At 28.7% G+C, this 17,425-nt stretch overlaps 1 protein-coding gene and 2 non-coding genes across 4 annotated transcripts in view; 2 read left to right on the top strand and 1 right to left on the bottom strand.

Moving 5' to 3' along the window:
* The window catches only part of LOC129908657 (LIM domain only protein 3), a 47,379-nt gene extending 34,327 nt beyond the window's left edge, over positions 1-13,052 (top strand). Inside the window, exons 2-4 of one of the 2 annotated variants that reach the window (XM_055985313.1) lie at positions 5,456-5,697; positions 8,448-8,573; positions 12,060-13,052. In XM_055985313.1, the coding sequence (XP_055841288.1) occupies positions 5,456-5,697; positions 8,448-8,573; positions 12,060-12,390 (699 nt within the window). In that variant the 3' untranslated portion in view covers positions 12,391-13,052. The remainder of the gene's footprint in view (positions 1-5,455; positions 5,698-8,447; positions 8,574-12,059) is intronic. The other variant, XM_055985312.1, reaches the window with a different exon arrangement.
* Positions 2,120-2,191, bottom strand: Trnat-cgu (transfer RNA threonine (anticodon CGU)). Its single transcript has one exon. It is a non-coding gene; the product is annotated as a tRNA-Thr (tRNA).
* On the top strand, positions 2,514-2,585 carry Trnap-cgg (transfer RNA proline (anticodon CGG)). Its single transcript has one exon. It is a non-coding gene; the product is annotated as a tRNA-Pro (tRNA).
* Positions 13,053-17,425: the final 4,373 nt, after the last annotated feature.

Genomic DNA, 17,425 nt, shown 5'->3' with positions numbered 1-17,425 from the left:
TAAATAAATAAATAAATAAATAAATAAATAAATAAATAAATAAATAAATAAATAAATAAATAAATAAATAAATAAATAAATAAATAAATAAATAAATAAATAAATAAATAAATAAATAAATAAATAAATAAATAAATAAATAAATAAATAAATAAATAAATAAATAAATAAATAAATAAATAAATAAATAAATAAATAAATAAATAAATAAATAAATAAATAAATAAATAAATAAATAAATAAATAAATAAATAAATAAATAAATAAATAAATAAATAAATAAATAAATAAATAAATAAATAAATAAATAAATAAATAAATAAATAAATAAATAAATAAATAAATAAATAAATAAATAAATAAATAAATAAATAAATAAATAAATAAATAAATAAATAAATAAATAAATAAATAAATAAATAAATAAATAAATAAATAAATAAATAAATAAATAAATAAATAAATAAATAAATAAATAAATAAATAAATAAATAAATAAATAAATAAATAAATAAATAAATAAATAAATAAATAAATAAATAAATAAATAAATAAATAAATAAATAAATAAATAAATAAATAAATAAATAAATAAATAAATAAATAAATAAATAAATAAATAAATAAATAAATAAATAAATAAATAAATAAATAAATAAATAAATAAATAAATAAATAAATAAATAAATAAATAAATAAATAAATAAATAAATAAATAAATAAATAAATAAATAAATAAATAAATAAATAAATAAATAAATAAATAAATAAATAAATAAATAAATAAATAAATAAATAAATAAATAAATAAATAAATAAATAAATAAATAAATAAATAAATAAATAAATAAATAAATAAATAAATAAATAAATAAATAAATAAATAAATAAATAAATAAATAAATAAATAAATAAATAAATAAATATAAAATAAATAAATGGACAAATGGACTTTGGTAATAAATTGGGAAACAAAAAATCATCATAAGAGTCAAAATCATGGAGGTGTTAAATTTCGAGCTTTGAATTATGAAAAATCAGCTTTGTTTTACTATACAAAATTTAAGTCTTGGGATATCTATCAAACTTGTAAATTGTAATAGACCGTAAAGTCATAAAGACCTTTTTGCTACAATAAAATTATAATACCTATGTATTGGAAATGGAAAGAGTTCGTGTTCTTCTTTACCACAGTTATACTTTGTTTCTTCAGGAAAACCTATGGAAATATTCCGGAAACGCTTTTTTCTATGTTCCCAAAATATTTAAAAACGATACAAAACCGTGAAAAAATGAAGAATTTCTAAAAAAAACTATATCGATTGGCAAAATTCCACCAATCTGATAGAAATCACAATGCATAGACAGCAATTAAAACACTTCCAAAGCTAATATTCTGAATAACACCGCCGACCGACACATGACGTTCATATGTAGATAAGTATTGCGAACGAATATATCATCCATTAGATCCATTTGTGGGGCATAAACCTACAATCGCATCAGAAAAATAAAACCGAACCAAAATTTTTGGGAAAGTATCCGCGGAATGCGAAGTATCCTTTTCCGTCTATAAAGTATGCACACCAGTTAGCCTCAGAATGCACATTGCATGCCATCATGCCAAAGTCGTAGTGGAAGTTATAAGGCACAGTCAAAGTCGATGTCGATATACGGCTCCTGGCCACAGTCCCCCTATCATATTCATACGATGATGGTGTTCGATTGCAAGCAAGTTTTCTGCCTCAAAAGGCCGAAGGTATTTTCTCTTGGACGGTTTTTTCATATATTCATAAAGCGCACAGAACTGAATATACATCAAACCTAAGTCGTTATGGCGTTAAACTAGTGCCAAAGTCGATAGCATCTAGAATGCAACAACTTCTATATCTACTAACTGATGGAGGCTTTTATAAACTTTGACTGCATATTACTTTCGTTTGGATGCGGATGCTCTTTTGTATACGAACTATCTCGTTGCGTTTCGAAAAAATCAAAAATAATGCAGTCTGACTTACTATCATTTCTCATATTCAAAAAAAAACTGAAAATGCGGACTAGAAAAGTTGCGCAAAATTGTTTTGAAAATAAAAAAATAAAAAAAAGAATTTAACCGAATTGCCCCCTGTGAGGTTTGAACTCACGACCCCTGGTTTACGAGACCAGTGCTCTACCACTGAGCTAAAGGGGCTCGATGATTGCCGGTGTCCAAGTTCACATATAAATGTCTTGTAAATTTCGCTGTGTACAAAAAGTGGTTGTTTTATAAATTTTTGTTTTGTGTATATCTTTTATCAGTGTGTGTGTTTGTGTTTGCTTTGAGAGGGTAGATACAGAATATTTACACTATTTGAGGAAGTTCTTTTATGATTTGGTTGTTTTTTTTGTGCTGGTACTTTTTTTGAAGATTATGTTCCGATAAGGGGTGTTTTTTTGTGTTTACTTTGTTTATCGGCGTTTAAAAAAAAATATGGAAGAAGTTTAAAAAGGAAAATGGGCTAAAGTTGTAATGTGGCTCGTTGGTCTAGGGGTATGATTCTCGCTTCGGGTGCGAGAGGTCCCGGGTTCAATTCCCGGACGAGCCCAAGGAAATTGGATGTGATTGAGAAACCACATTGTAATTGTATTTTTATAACAATTCTAGATCACTGATCAAGGATTGGAAAAATGCAGAGGAAAAGTGTTATGATGCGTATGATAATAAGAAAAAAAAAAAAAAAAGAATCACTACGCAATGCAAGCTTGACCAAACCATCAATTGCACCCTTGAACCAAGATAACCAATCAATTCGCTTGATGTAGCTCAAAGTATTTATTCTTTTTTAATTTTAATTTTGTTATGTTTAGTTTAATAAGCTTTTATGTAAGTGTAATGGAAATAAAAATAATAAAATAAAAATATACATACATATATGGATTGAGTTTTGAAACCAATCATTTTATTTTATTTTTTTTTTCTTTGATTTGCCTGAACAAAGTGCATTTTCAGAACTAGCTACTATGAGAATTTTGAAAAATTTGAAAATTAAGAACTTTTTTTAAATTCTAAAAGTTGTATTATTATTATTATCTAAAAATAATTATATAATTATATGTGTACAATTTATGTATTTCTATTGGATTTTTGACACTAAGCAGCGAAATCATAGCATAGGAAAAAGGAGCTACTTGTCAAATTTGTTAATTACATTTTTTGGAATATGTACTAATTTGATAGAATTATGTTTGGTCAAAAATAAAATTTGAAGAAGGATTTAGGTACATATTTAGGTACATTTAGTGCATTAATGTATATGTAATTAGAGTAGATATATAAAAATAAAAAAAAAAAAAACACATACAAATCGTTTTTTCAAAAGAATGAAACAAAATCTTAAATCAAATTGCCTTTCAAAACAAGTATGCAATTTCATTTGCTTTATTAAGTTGCATTTAAAAAAAAATCAAAATCGATTGAGCCGTTTTAAAAAAAGAAACCAATTTTTTATAAATAATATTTTGGAAAAAAAGTTTATAAATAAAATTAGAATGCCGTTTTGTAGAAATCACTAATCAACATCTAAAACCAAAATTTCAACAAAAAAAATTCAATGTCCGGTTTTCGAAAATTAGATTTTTCAAAAAAAAAAAATTTCAAAGTTTTTTTTTTAATCCAAAAACTAATTTTTTCAAAATTTTATTTTTGGTTTGTATTAAAATTATATGAATGCTTTTTTACAAAAAATTTCGTGGAATTGAACTAGTGGTTTCGGAAAAAATCGGATTAAAAAAAAAAAACGGATCTATGGCAAGTACCTACCCTTAGTTATGATTTTCAAAAAAAGTTTTTTTTCATTAAAAGATACACCTTGTCTTAAAACATACATTTGATTTTTTTTTTTTAACAAAATCGTTGCAGCTGTTTTTGAGAAATTTCGACTTAACTTAAAATCGTTATTTTTGGTCCAAAAAAAATAATTCCAAAAATCCCTCTGGAGAGTCGCCAAATAACGCTTAAACTTATGAGTTGTTTCATTTCCAACTTAAATTGTTTGTAAGCCCAGAAGTAGTAGTGGACATTTTTATTTCAACTGTAAGAATTTCCCTCATACTATTTACGTCTAGAAATGTTTAACTACTATCTAATGTTTTTATTCATCGACAATTTTATTTTTGTGCTTCAAAATGCCTTATAAAATATTTGCTTTTCAAAATTCCTCAAAAAATATTTGGTTAGATTAAAACGTGGGACGTTTGCTTGCTTACGAAATAAAAAAAAAAAATAGCAAACAAAAAAATGACCATCAGTTATGGTCGTGTTTTTATCCATTCAATTGCATTCATGTGGAACGACGACACTTGAGAAGGGTGGTTTTGTTCTACCCATATAAAAAAAAAAACAAAATCATTTTAAAATAGGGACGATTTAGTATTTTTTTCGTCAGAATTTCTAAGAAAGGGTTAAACTTTGGTTTTTGGCGTAAAAAAAGTTCTCACAACTTTTGGTAAACATGCATAAATCATTGCAAAACAAAATAAAACAAACAGAAAAACAAAAGATTTACAATATTTTGTTCTTTGCTTTCGATGCTCAGACTCCACGATACGTCTGGATCTCCTGTTTATTGGATAGCGAATCAACTTTATTGCTGCAAAGGTGATAAAGAACATTTTCAATTCTTTTCCAAGATTTTATTTCTTCTTTGGTCCTTCGCAACCAGATCCAGACTGTGTATAGCAAACAAACTTTCTCCAGACTAACTTGGCTCACCAGTAGAAGCACGTTTCGATTCGATTCATCCTCCAGGACGACTTCCCTATTAACTGGCAGTGTGGGTGATTCAGAATGATATACGACATTATAACGCTAAGGTGGTCACGAAGAAACATCTCTTTCAAGGACCTATAGGTAAAAGTTACATTGGATAAAGTTGTTTATGTAAAATGCCCCAACTCGCACGTTTGCAATCAAACTTTGAAGAAAATTCCTTTTTTCTTTTCTTTTTTATTATCTGCTCGAGATGTGATGACACTTAAATCCCTTTTCACCAAAAGGGTTGTAATTATTTTTCAAGTTAAGATCTTTATTAGCATCACTCTTGTATAAGTGTCCTCTTCTGTGATTTATTTAGCGAAAAACCGCCATTTAGTCCTTTGTACAATAAATCTCTTCTTATTTTTTTTTGTTGTTTAAAGAATACGCGGTTGAAGTTAAAAAAGAAACACGCCACGCTTTTCGCGACTTTGTAACTTATTCTTTGTTTATTCGTCCTTTTTTTAAAAGAAAAGGCCAAAAGTACCTACCACTGGACTCTGTGCATTTGCTGAATGATTTTAATTAAAAATAACTCTCGTCTGCTAATGGAACCGTTTGCACAATATTTATTGCAGTTTTTCTTTGTATTTTTTTTTTACAATTACTCCCCTGAGAGAGAAAAATGTGATGGCTAATTGTAGATTTTAATTTTTTTTCTAGATGATGACGATGGACGTCACCAAAACGGAACCCTCTTCGGGTCCTAATAATCCCAACAACAATAATCAACTGTGCGCCGGATGCGGCAAACACATCCAGGACAGATATTTGCTGCGGGCTCTGGACATGCTTTGGCATGAAGATTGCCTCAAGTGTGGTTGCTGTGATTGTCGATTGGGTGAAGTTGGCTCAACTTTATATACCAAAGGCAATTTGATGCTTTGCAAAAGGGACTATTTAAGGTGAGTTCTATAAAATCAATTTTGATTTTTTTTAATTTTATGAGATTCTGAAAAATGTTTTAATAGAAATAGAAACAGGACCAATATTTATTTTTTGTTGATGTTCCTCTCTTCGTTATAGTCCATTTTCAGTGATCTAAATAAGCAGAAATTACTAAAAGAAAAGTTTCAAAAATATTTTTTTTCCGGAGCATTCAAAACTAAATATTTAATAAATTATTGAAAAGGCCTTAATGTCTTCTTTCTGAAACAGTCAAGAAATCTAAAATTGGTGAAAATTTGACGACGCTAGATTTTTTGCAATGGCCGAAGGCCTAAATCCAAATTTTAAGGGTGTAACCTAATTTTTATATACCGCTTTGTAATCAGTGTTACAAGATCTACTAAACGTGATAGGTTTTTGTCCACTTATATTTTTAGTTTTACACAATTTAGCCGTACCATTGTAAAAAAATTAAATTTCACAACGTTTACACATCCATAACTTCTTTTCTTGTGAATTTAACTAAAACTTTCTTTCAGGTAATGAAAGTTTGTAAAATTTCGAATCGAAAATAAGAAAAATGATTGTCATACATACCTAAAAAGCTAGTAACAGAATCAATTATTTATATTTAAATTTGTTTTTTTTGTTTTTTTAATTTTGTTAGTAAAAAGTTGTGTGTACATCTGGTAATATGTGTACCAAATATCATTATTTTTTATTTTTTCATTACTGAGATATAGTCGTTTAAACAAAAAGACCTAAAAAATTTCAGTTTTTTATAACTTTTAACAAAACTGAAATTTTTCAAAAATATTTTGGGATATTTTTTTTAACATACAAATGTTAACTCCTTAAAAGGATTGTGATTTGTGAAGACAATTTGCTGTATCACTTATAGCCTTTTTCAAAATTTTTTGGCGATTATCCATTCGATCCAACTAAAAAATATTAGCTCGAAAATGCATAGGACAGTTGTAGGGTATTTATCGAGAAACTTCCTGTATTTGTACAGGTAAAATAGTACATAAAATCAATAAATAAAAAAAAAAATTGTTACACTCATGAAACTTGGCAAACAGTTTGCTTTTAGGATAAGAACCAAGGATACAAAAGTCTATACAAAGAAGTTGGGTGATAGGCTGTTTATTTGCGGACAAGAGTGAAAAAAATTGTTTGTGGAATATCATCATATGACACATGTTTTTAATGTATCTGCTACTGAATCTAATGACATAAAAATAAAGTAAAGTCAATACGATTGCTCTAAGAAAAGTTATTTCCGATTAAAAACAAGGGTGCTTGTTTTTTTTACTTCAACAGGTAAATATTATCGAAACTCATGTAAAAAACAAGATACATTGATGAAATTCGGGATAAAGGCTTTAAATAAAGTCTCTGCTTTATCTAAAACCTTCATCCCGAATTTCATCAATGTATCTTGTTTTTAGATAATTCATAAAATTTCTTAAAAATATTTTTAGTTAAAGGGTGTTTTTTTGATGGGTTGAGTTATGTGTGAGAAAGGTATCGTAACATCTGACATACATTTTATCAATTTTTTAAACTTGGTGAAAAAGTTCGATTCTTATAAGAGCTAAGAATTTAAAAAGCTTACAAAATTATGAAATTTGAAATAAGTACCACAAAAACTGGGACAAAACTGTTACACCAACGAAAATCGGTACATTATCTATGTTTCATTTATAGCAGGAACCAAGAATCTAAGCATTCTAAACAAATATTTAAGGTGAAAGGGTGTTTCTTTTTTTTTTTTTGGGAAATAAGGAAAATCCCCGATAAGCCCGATAAAATCAATGTATTAAAGTTACCCTTACGAAATTTATTAAAAATGTTGTCTTTCCTATGGGAATTACGAATAAAATAAGTTTGTACATTTTTTTTTAATGTAAAAGGGTGTTTTTTTTAGGTGTAGAGAAAATATGGGTATATTTGAAAAAAAAAAAATCATTTTTAGCAAAAAACAAAAATAGTTCCTATTACTAAAAGTGAACGAAATTGAAATGGGACCACACTGCAGCCACCAGCTTTCGAATACAAAAAGAATTAACAAAATTGGTTCACTCAGTCCAAAGTTATTCGGTAACAAACATAAACAAAAAAAAAAAAAAAAACTACAGACGAATTGAATACCTCCTCCTTTTTGGAAGTCGGTAAAAAAAAAAAATAATAATATTAGCAATAATACTAGTGGTACCCTATTGAAATTCATAAATTAGGTATGTTAATTTTGGGATTAGGAACAAGAATCTAAAGTGTCTATAAGAATATAATAGTTAAAAGGGTTTTTTTTTTTTTTTTTTGAGTGAACACAAAAATGATGGGTCACCCTAATGACATTTGGTATAAACTTTGAATTTGGGATAGAAAGCAAGAATAAAGAGTTTTTGTAAAAAAAATTAGGTGAAAGGGTGTTTTTTTTTCGAAGAGACAATTAAATCTGTAATTGTGGTCCTAAAAAGCCAACAATTTTTTTTCTGTCCGACTGCAGGGATTGTTGAATGGAAATCTGCAGTTGATCCAAATGTATAGACGGACTTAGCATGAAGTTATTCATTCACTAATACGTTTGCTAAAGAGGAAGTTTTTTTTCATTCTTTACCAAATATTCAGATATTCCATTGAATTTCTTCTTCACTTCAGACAAAATCTACTTAAAATTATCAAATGTTTCGGAATCCATACAAACGACCGTAAAATGATTATAAAAGTAGTAAAAGTAAATTTTTTTCTTTTTTCTTTTTAGATTGTTTGGAAACACGGGTTATTGTGCTGCTTGCAGTAAAGTTATTCCAGCTTTTGAAATGGTGATGCGAGCAAGAACGAATGTCTACCATCTTGAGTGTTTTGCATGTCAGCAATGTAATCATAGGTAAGTTAAGCCACAGCGAATTATTTTAAAAACAAAAAAACCCTTATGAATAATATTTTACAGCCTGTTAGTGGGATAAATCCTTTTTTAATCTGCCATAAAATAATCCCTCAATAGTCCTTTAAATTTTATTACACTGATGCCCTGCATTTATATTTATTATTCAACCCCTTTTTTTTATTACCATTTCGATTTGTATAACTCCGGAATTGTATTGTTTTCGAAATACCTAACCAAAGCTTTATGATGCCAATATTCTGATATACACACAAACACAAACACAAAACAACAAAACCAACCCCGTTGGGTGTACTAATGAAAAATCGCTGAATTTATTTCGGATCCAATTCTTGAAATGTCACTCATGAGAATATCGCAATTCGGCAATTGAATGCTTGGAAAGAGTTACTTTCCAAACCCTCTCCCAACCCAGTCAGTATACCAAACCCGGCCATAGCCTGGGCCGGCAGCAAGATTTCACATTACAAATTCATACAAATTGCTGCAGTTTTCCGCTATAAAAACTAAATAAAATATTTAAATTGAAACGAATCGGTTGGCTTTCCCATTGTATGTTAAATTTTTTTTTTTTTTTTTGAAAGTGAGTCGAGACGAGGCCAATATCGTTCGGGATATTTGCTTTCAGTCAGGATCACATCAGGACCCAGGAAGAAAAATATACTGATATAAATATTTGTATATATGCGTTGTCGAGAGTATATTTTTATTTATTGTTTTAATATTTTTTTTGTGTGTTCAGAAATACCTGATGCCTGCATATTCACTGGTCACAGCTAATCAATTTTTAAAAATTAATTCAATTGGCTCGAACTCATTGAAGCATTTCAATCAACATGCAGTCAACAGTGTATCAAAAAATGTAAGGGTATTCGTCGTTGGTTGGAATCGTCGATGACGGCTCTTGTCGTATTAATTCAGCATGTGGGCATACTCTGAGTAGTCAAGGAACGCACGCCACCACCCAATTCCTCATCCTTCTCCCGAAAGTAAAGTTTGCATAATTTTCTGACGATATATAGGGGCGCGTTGATGTGACGCCGGAACCAAAACCCACATGTTACAAAGTTCCTTTTGGACAAACAGAAAAAGAAAAAAAATCAAAACAAAGAAAAAACAATCAATGTTTTCTCTTTTTGCATCTTTCATGCAGAACAAGAGTAAAGGTATTACAATTGCCAGAAGTAGATATAACCAGCACCAATATTGTCCTGCCACATGTTGATATTCAAATATCTGGACGACGACTTGTTTCTTTTTATTTAAGGCAAACTGTCAATCGATTTTAAATCAAACCATTGTTTTCGTGGTTGAACCCTTTTTTGATGGTTTTATTTTTTGATTCACTTTTTATTTTGAGTCGAAGCGGAAATTACAAAAAGGCTTACCACTCTCTCTAGGACAACTTAAAGGAGGGGTCCATATCAGCGACTGTGAAATATATAAACTGATTCTAAAATGCAGATTTGGTAAAAAGGACATTTCCGGTGAGTGTCCCTGCGGGGTGGAATGAGAGCATAAAAATAAAACAAACAACTCTCGACATCCTGAATTTTTTATCCGTTTATCGTTTGGTTTCGTGAAACTTATTCTTGTTCAAAAATGTCAAAGAAAACCAGGTATGAGGTGTATTTGAAACAAGTTGAAAGCTTGGTTGATAATTTTTAGCTAAATGGCGCCCAACACAACTTTTTATAGAATTAAAAAAGAGCATGTGCTCATACTAGTATTCGAATAGGACAGAAAATGTGACATTTGAATTAAATTTGAGATTTATTTTTTAAAGTCATGAAGGACATTCTTTTTTGAAAATAATAACTAAATGGCGCCCAACAATACCTTATTCAAAAAACGAAGCAAGTGCTAAGAGTCATAAAATTATATAATAATCAATCAATTTAAATCATAAAAATTAGAGTTTTTGAAAGCGTTCAATAAATGGCGCCCAACAACTTGTAAAAAGAAGCAAGTACTCAAAACCACTGCTTAAAGTAGATTTTGAAGCACATCAGGTGAGTTGATTAACCACCAGCAGCAGTGAAGAATTGCGAAGTGTCTTCTATAAATTCTTTATTGGAGCACAGATTCCTAGATTGAAGCACTATTGTCAAATAAAATTTTAACTCCTTAAAGTCTAAGAATCTAAAAATTTGGAGTTTTTGATATAGGATTTGAAGAATCGTTGAGTGCCTTAATACTTCTTAAGGGGGGAAATCCCTCTAGACGACGGGGTTTTCAAGAATTTTTTTTGGAAAACTGGAAGCATTAATTAAAAATTGGAAAAATACATGATATTATTGACATCATGAAGTGTTAACACAATTTTTTTTAAGTAATAAAAAAACAAAATGGCGGCTCTACAGCCGTTTAAAGTTGATGCCTCGCGTTTGCGCCGTGCAATGCCCAGGTCCAGTTAATTATTTATAATCAAAAGAGAAATTTTTTTCCATTAAAATAAATTTATACGCATTGCATGAACCTAAATTTAGCAAAAAAAAAAGTGTAAAATAAAAATTAGAGACCAAAAAAACGAAAAAACACAATGTTTTTTTATAAACAAATTGTAAAAAAAAATATTTATTGTAAAAATTATATTAAACTTTTAGGTTCAACAATGAGTTAACGAGTAATTTGCACTTTATTTCAAGTCGATAGCTTTATTAGTTTTTGAGTTACGTTGCACGGCGCGGAAAAAAACGTGTTTCGAGAAAAATTCGTTTAAAGTTTTCATTTTTGTAGTGTGGTAGGCTCGGGACGCATGGGTTTCAGGACTATCTGGGTACTTTTGAGGCTTTATTTAAGGCTAAGACCACTAAAATAGTATTTTCGGTTGATAAATGATTTTTGTAGGCAAAAAATTAATAATGCAAAAATAAAAAAAATCCAGAGGGTTTTCCCCCCAAATACTTCTTAAAGACTTCATAAATACTTCGTGAATACTTCCTTAATGCTTCTTAAATTTTTCTTTAGTACTGATTAATTCTTCTCAAAGACTTTTTAAATACTTCTTAAATAATACTTAAATATATTTGTAGGTATCAAATCAATTTGGTCATACCAATTCATGAGAATCAACAAGAACGAACAATTTTATGAAAACAGTGTTACTTTTCGTAACTTTCGTGCAACAATGTTTAATTTAATCAAAACTTGAAAAAAAAAAACAATTACCAGTAGCGTGCGATATCCAAATTCATTTGTCTTTAAAGTAGCTTGAAATTGAAGATTTCTGTGTAAAGAACCGTGGGTAGTTAGAAATTTTGTGTATATATTCATAATATAGTTAAATATACCAGACATATTGTTAAATATACGAGAAATATTGTTAAATATACGAGATGTAAGGTTATCCTGTGTTATTTTTTTCCGTGCGTCTTCCTTATGCCTTATTTTTCTTCAAACTCTTATTTCGATTGAAAAATAGTCTTCCGTTTTCTAAAAAAATGTTTTTTTTTTGTTTCATTTTAGATTCTGTGTTGGAGATCGTTTTTATTTATGCGAAAATAAAATCCTTTGCGAGTACGACTACGAAGAACGTTTAGTTTTCGCTTCGATGGCGAATCATCCAATGCTGAAACGTCACGCCAGCTCCATCGGTCAGAATTCCCCCTCTGCCGGTGGAGGCGGTAGTGGTGGTGGTGGTTTGTTAGGTGGTGCAAATGGTCAAGTTGGCAATCAAAATGGACCTCGCACCCCAGGCGATCACAATAACAACAACAACGGACCTCAGACACCAACAAATGGTAGTCCCTTTGGAACCCCCTCCCACATGAAAAGTGCCCTTGGGGCGTCCAGCTAAAAAAAAGCCCACGATGGGCTGCCAAAGCGGTACCAAAGAAAATTTTATGCTAGAGATTGACCAACTATCGGATAATATTGATAATAATCCTCCTGACGATAGTCACAATACTGGACAGGAAATAAAGGATATAAATTTGCTGTCAAATATGGAGACTCCAATAACAAAAAAAATTAAACTTATTAAAACAATGATATAGTTAATTTTGTTCATTTATTTTTAATATTATTATTATTATTAATATACTATATTTGTTGTATAATGAATTTTGTATATATTAAATGTATGAAAAATGATAAATGTGCAATGCTAGTTGGGGTAAGATTAAAAAAAAGAAATGTTCTTCATTAAACTTCGAAAAGTCTGTGCCAAATATTATTAAAATAAAAACAAAAAATAAAAATTATTTTGTATTAGTCGTCCCCACCGAAGTTCAACTGTGAAATTCTTGAAGATTTATAAAAAAAAAAAGAAATTAAAACAAAGTTCACAAGATTCCATCGTCCTCTATAAATTAAGTGTAAATAATTAAAATTGTTATTTATTTTTTAAGTTATTTCTATACGAGGCTGCAAATATTAAATTAAAAAATAAAACTAATATCTTTAACAAATAAATTTAAAAATTAAAGAAAATAAAATAAATAATAAATTGTTATTCGTTTTGAAGAAATATAATTTTTTTTTTCTTTTTTTCTATAAAAATTAAGTGTAAATGTTTTTTTGTTAAAAATGACGTTTAGACATTACACTATAAAATATTGTAAATATTCATGTTTTTAAATAGGTATAGATAAAATTAATCATTAAAAAAAAATAACAATTGTAAATCAATATTCTCATTGAAATCCAATATTTAGTGTAAAAATTAATAAAAACAAATACTCTTTCCGAGATTAAACTAATATTGAAATATTTTATTCAGTATACTAATTTTATAAATAAAAAAACAAAAGAAAATATGAACTAAAATATGTCATTAAAACTACATTGATGTTTTTAAAAATTGGAAACTATATATGAATGCCTATGACAAACAAAAAATATCTAGGACTATCCACACCAAAGAAACTCAAATCGTTTGTATATTCATAGAAGCTATGAATATCAAAAAAATAATTTAACTAATAAAATAAAATTTAAATAAATATGCAAAATAATTAAAAATGTTTTGTTTTTATTTGAATCAAAGATAAATATATTAGATACCATTATTTGGTAAGTATTAATGTCCTGTTGAACAGAAAGGAAGAGAACATCAAAAAGTTTGAATGAATTTAGATGCACCTACATATGTAATTCAAAGGTTTTTGCTTTTGCCAAATCATATTTAGCCTAAATAGTTCATTAAATAAAATATAAAGATGTAGCATATGGACCAAAAAGAAGTTGTTGCAATATGGGAGCGGGTCGTATTACTGTATTTCAAAATTCTGTATGATTTCAAAAAAATGTAAATTCAGAATCCTGTAACTGAAAATACTGTATGAGTAAAATACTGTAGGTATATTAAAATGCTATATTTCAAAATTCAGAATTTTAAAATTCTGATTTTTGAAACCTGGTGAAACAAAAAATATTTTATTTTCGCAAAATGTCGAAGAAACTTAACAAACTACCAAAATATTCGTGGAAGTTTTGAATGATCATTTGGTTTGATGGAGTTTGTGATGGATCAAAGTTAAATGTAAAATTGATAAAATAGACAAAAAGAAAAAGATGAAAAAAAAATATAAAACAGATATTTGCAACTACAATTGCTTACTAATGCCCACTTTTCACGAGTCGATTTTAGCCGCAAAATATGTCGTTCGACTAGTATTTTTCTATAGGGATTGTCAGTTTAGTCGCCTGCGACTTACGTTCACACGAGTCGAAAAGCTTCGCCGCACGTCAAAAATCGACTCGTGAAAAGTCACCATAAGCGAAGTTTACAAGAACGGTTTGATATCATTTGGTCGGAGTAAAATTGATTTTGTATTGATATTGATATATGTAAATAACTCTTGAAAAAAAAAATTATTTTTAAACTTCTGTATTTTGAAATGCTGTAAAAAGGCTGAAAAATCATTTAAAAAAGTGCGCACTTTCACTTTTCAGCCTTTTTACAGCATTTCCAAATACAGAAGTTTAAAAACAGAATTTTTAATACTGAATTTTGAAATGTAGAATTTTGACCAACCAGAACTTTGAAATACAGAATTTTGATTTGCAGTATTTTGAATACAGTATTATGACCCATACAGTATTTCGACCCCAACCCTTGCATTATGTCTGTTGGATAAATGCAAATTCCTTAAGAATTTCTTTTATTTTTTTAAACAGATTAACACAGTTGAAAATAAAATTTTCTCATTCAAACCTTGAAAACTGAATGAGAATATCTCAGTCTCCCTTGTCAAAAATGCTATTACACGGAGAAAATAAGATACTTAAAGATAAGATGATGGCCACATTTAATCAAATCTTTAAATTTTCTTATTAAAATAAACGGAATCCGTTTAAATTTTGTTTTAACTAGTTGCTCGAAAGGACTTTTTAAAGAAGTAGATGATGTGCGTCAGAAATAGATGTGGTGCATGATTTTTCAAAAGTCTTTATCTCAGTATCCTATGTCATCTTGTTAAAAAATTGATGGAACTGCGTTGAAATCAAGCTGTACCTTAGGTTGGGTCAAAAACATCGAAATTCTTTTTTTTTTTTTGATTTTATACTCAGAAAAATCGTTTGCTATACACCTCTTTTATCTTAATGGGAAAGTCCTACGCTTCGCAGTTTTCCATTTTTACATAAATCTTGTAGGTACCTACTAAAAAAAAGTTATTTTTTATATATCGACTTTTAAGCAAATTTGTTTACATATTCTTGTAGCAAATTGAACGCTCTACAAAAAAGGTGTTGTACACTTTTTTCGTTTATTTAACCGTTTATTTGAGATCATCTTTAAAAATTCGTTTTTTGTTATTAATTTTGTAACAAATTGAAAAATTATAATTATCAAACAGGCAAGACATATTCTTGTAGGAAACAGGTTGCTCCACAAAAAAAGTCTTATAAACTTTTTTTTATTAATCTAACTATGTATTTGAAAGATATTAGAGGTCAAAATTAAAAAAAATATAACATCAGTTTTTTACTTTGCATAATTTTCTAATTTACTGAAAATTCATTATTATCAAATTAACAAGATGTAATCTTGCAGGGGCTTAAACTTTCTACAAAATAGTCATGGGCATCAAATAGATTGCTTTAACCGCTTAGAAGATATTCTTATCCAAATCCTAATGCCCACTGATTTCAACGGTTAAATCAATCAATTTGATGCCCATGACTTCTTTGTAGAACGTTTTAGCCCCTACAAAAATATGTATGTACGTCTTGCTTATTTGATAATAATGAATGACTTTTCAATGAATTAGAAAATTTTGAAAAGTAAAAAAAAATGATGTTATATTTTTTTTAACTTTATGGAGACACTATTCGCTCTTCTCAACTGAAATTATTATTTTTACACTTTTAAAAAACCTTCTGGTGCCTCTCGTGCCTAATCCTGTTTTAAGGTCTTCATGATAAATTAAAATTTTTTAACGTCACAGAATGGCCAAAAATAACCATTAAGATTTAGTCATAAAAAAGGTTACACATACACCACAGTGACCCTCTTAATCACTGGTTTAATCACGGACTGAATAATGAAATAAAATAGTGGACATTGCCGAACTAATACAATAGTTCATCTGTGAACATAATAAAAAAGCGCAAAAAACATCGATCATCACTAGTTTTTGACTTACGTAAGAGTGAAATAATATCAACATGGCGGGCTTAAATTAGCTGTCACATAATATCGTGTCTAGTTTTTTTTATTATTTTTATTATGCTTAATTTTTGATATTGGACGTTTTTAGGTCTTACTCCCCTGCGGAACGTCAGTAAACAGCAACTAAAAGAGGTTGGAGTAGAATATGCGCCATTCAGCAGCAAACAAATTACACTGCTTTTACTTCAAACGTGGGGACATCATCTGTATTTTTTTTTAAACATTATGTAAGTTAAAAATTATTTCAGAATTTGAGAAATCTCTTAATGAAAAAATTCAATAGAAAAAACCCTTCACTTAAAAAAAAAACACAAACTTTACCAGAAAAACTATTTTTATCAAAATGCTTCATTTATTCATGACCAAAACTATAAGATATTAAATTTTAGTATCATATTACTATTCCTACCAAATCATTTGGTACTAAATTTAACTTTTCTCCAAACAATGCATAACGCAAAACACCATAGCCAAACGAACAACTTTTATTAAATGCCATAAAAAAGCATTTTAAACAACTACAGTCACTGATAAGAAACTTTGCCATTTTCATAAGCGATCATTTTTATTTGACAGAATATGCGGAATAGTAGTGTTTTTTGTTTTTATTCGAATCCTTATTCCTAGAAAGCACATGACGTATACCGCACTATCGCACTATCTCATCGCCCTATTGTGTTTGTGAAAAGAAGGAGAATTTTTACTCCATCACCCAAACTTAACGCCGCTACCACTATTGCAGCATGTGAATAAAAACAAATGAAATGTGGTTAGAGAGTTCGAGCAATGACTTTAATATTTCCTTGGGGCTTCCTTTATGAGGATACACCATCTACATATATCCGATATGTTTGAATATAGGACTGGCAAAAAGTTAGAGTTCCTTGTGGCTGTGTGTGCTGTTAAAATGGCTTTTATTGTTATGGCGTTCGACGATGATATTCCATCGTTCGATAACGCCTAATCGCCATCTCAAGAAAATTGATGATGTATGGCTTTTTCCAAAAGGCGGATATGCCATTCAGTTATATGAAGCTCCTTTGCCCCACAGCAGACTTTATATATTGTCTCACATTAGGGCACATGAGTTGAGTTTCATTATCTTTGAAAAGTTTCATCTCTAGAAATTGAAATACCACAATTCATCTCCTGTAGGCTTGATGGCAAGTTTTGAAAATGACTTTATTGTTGGTGACGCCGCTAGGTTCATGTGCTG

This window comes from Episyrphus balteatus, chromosome 2 (genome assembly GCF_945859705.1).
Source record: "Episyrphus balteatus chromosome 2, idEpiBalt1.1, whole genome shotgun sequence".
Lineage (NCBI taxonomy): Eukaryota > Metazoa > Arthropoda > Insecta > Diptera > Syrphidae > Episyrphus > Episyrphus balteatus.
The sequence above is the reverse complement of the archived record's forward strand: the minus strand, read 5'-3'. Positions and strand labels throughout refer to the sequence as shown.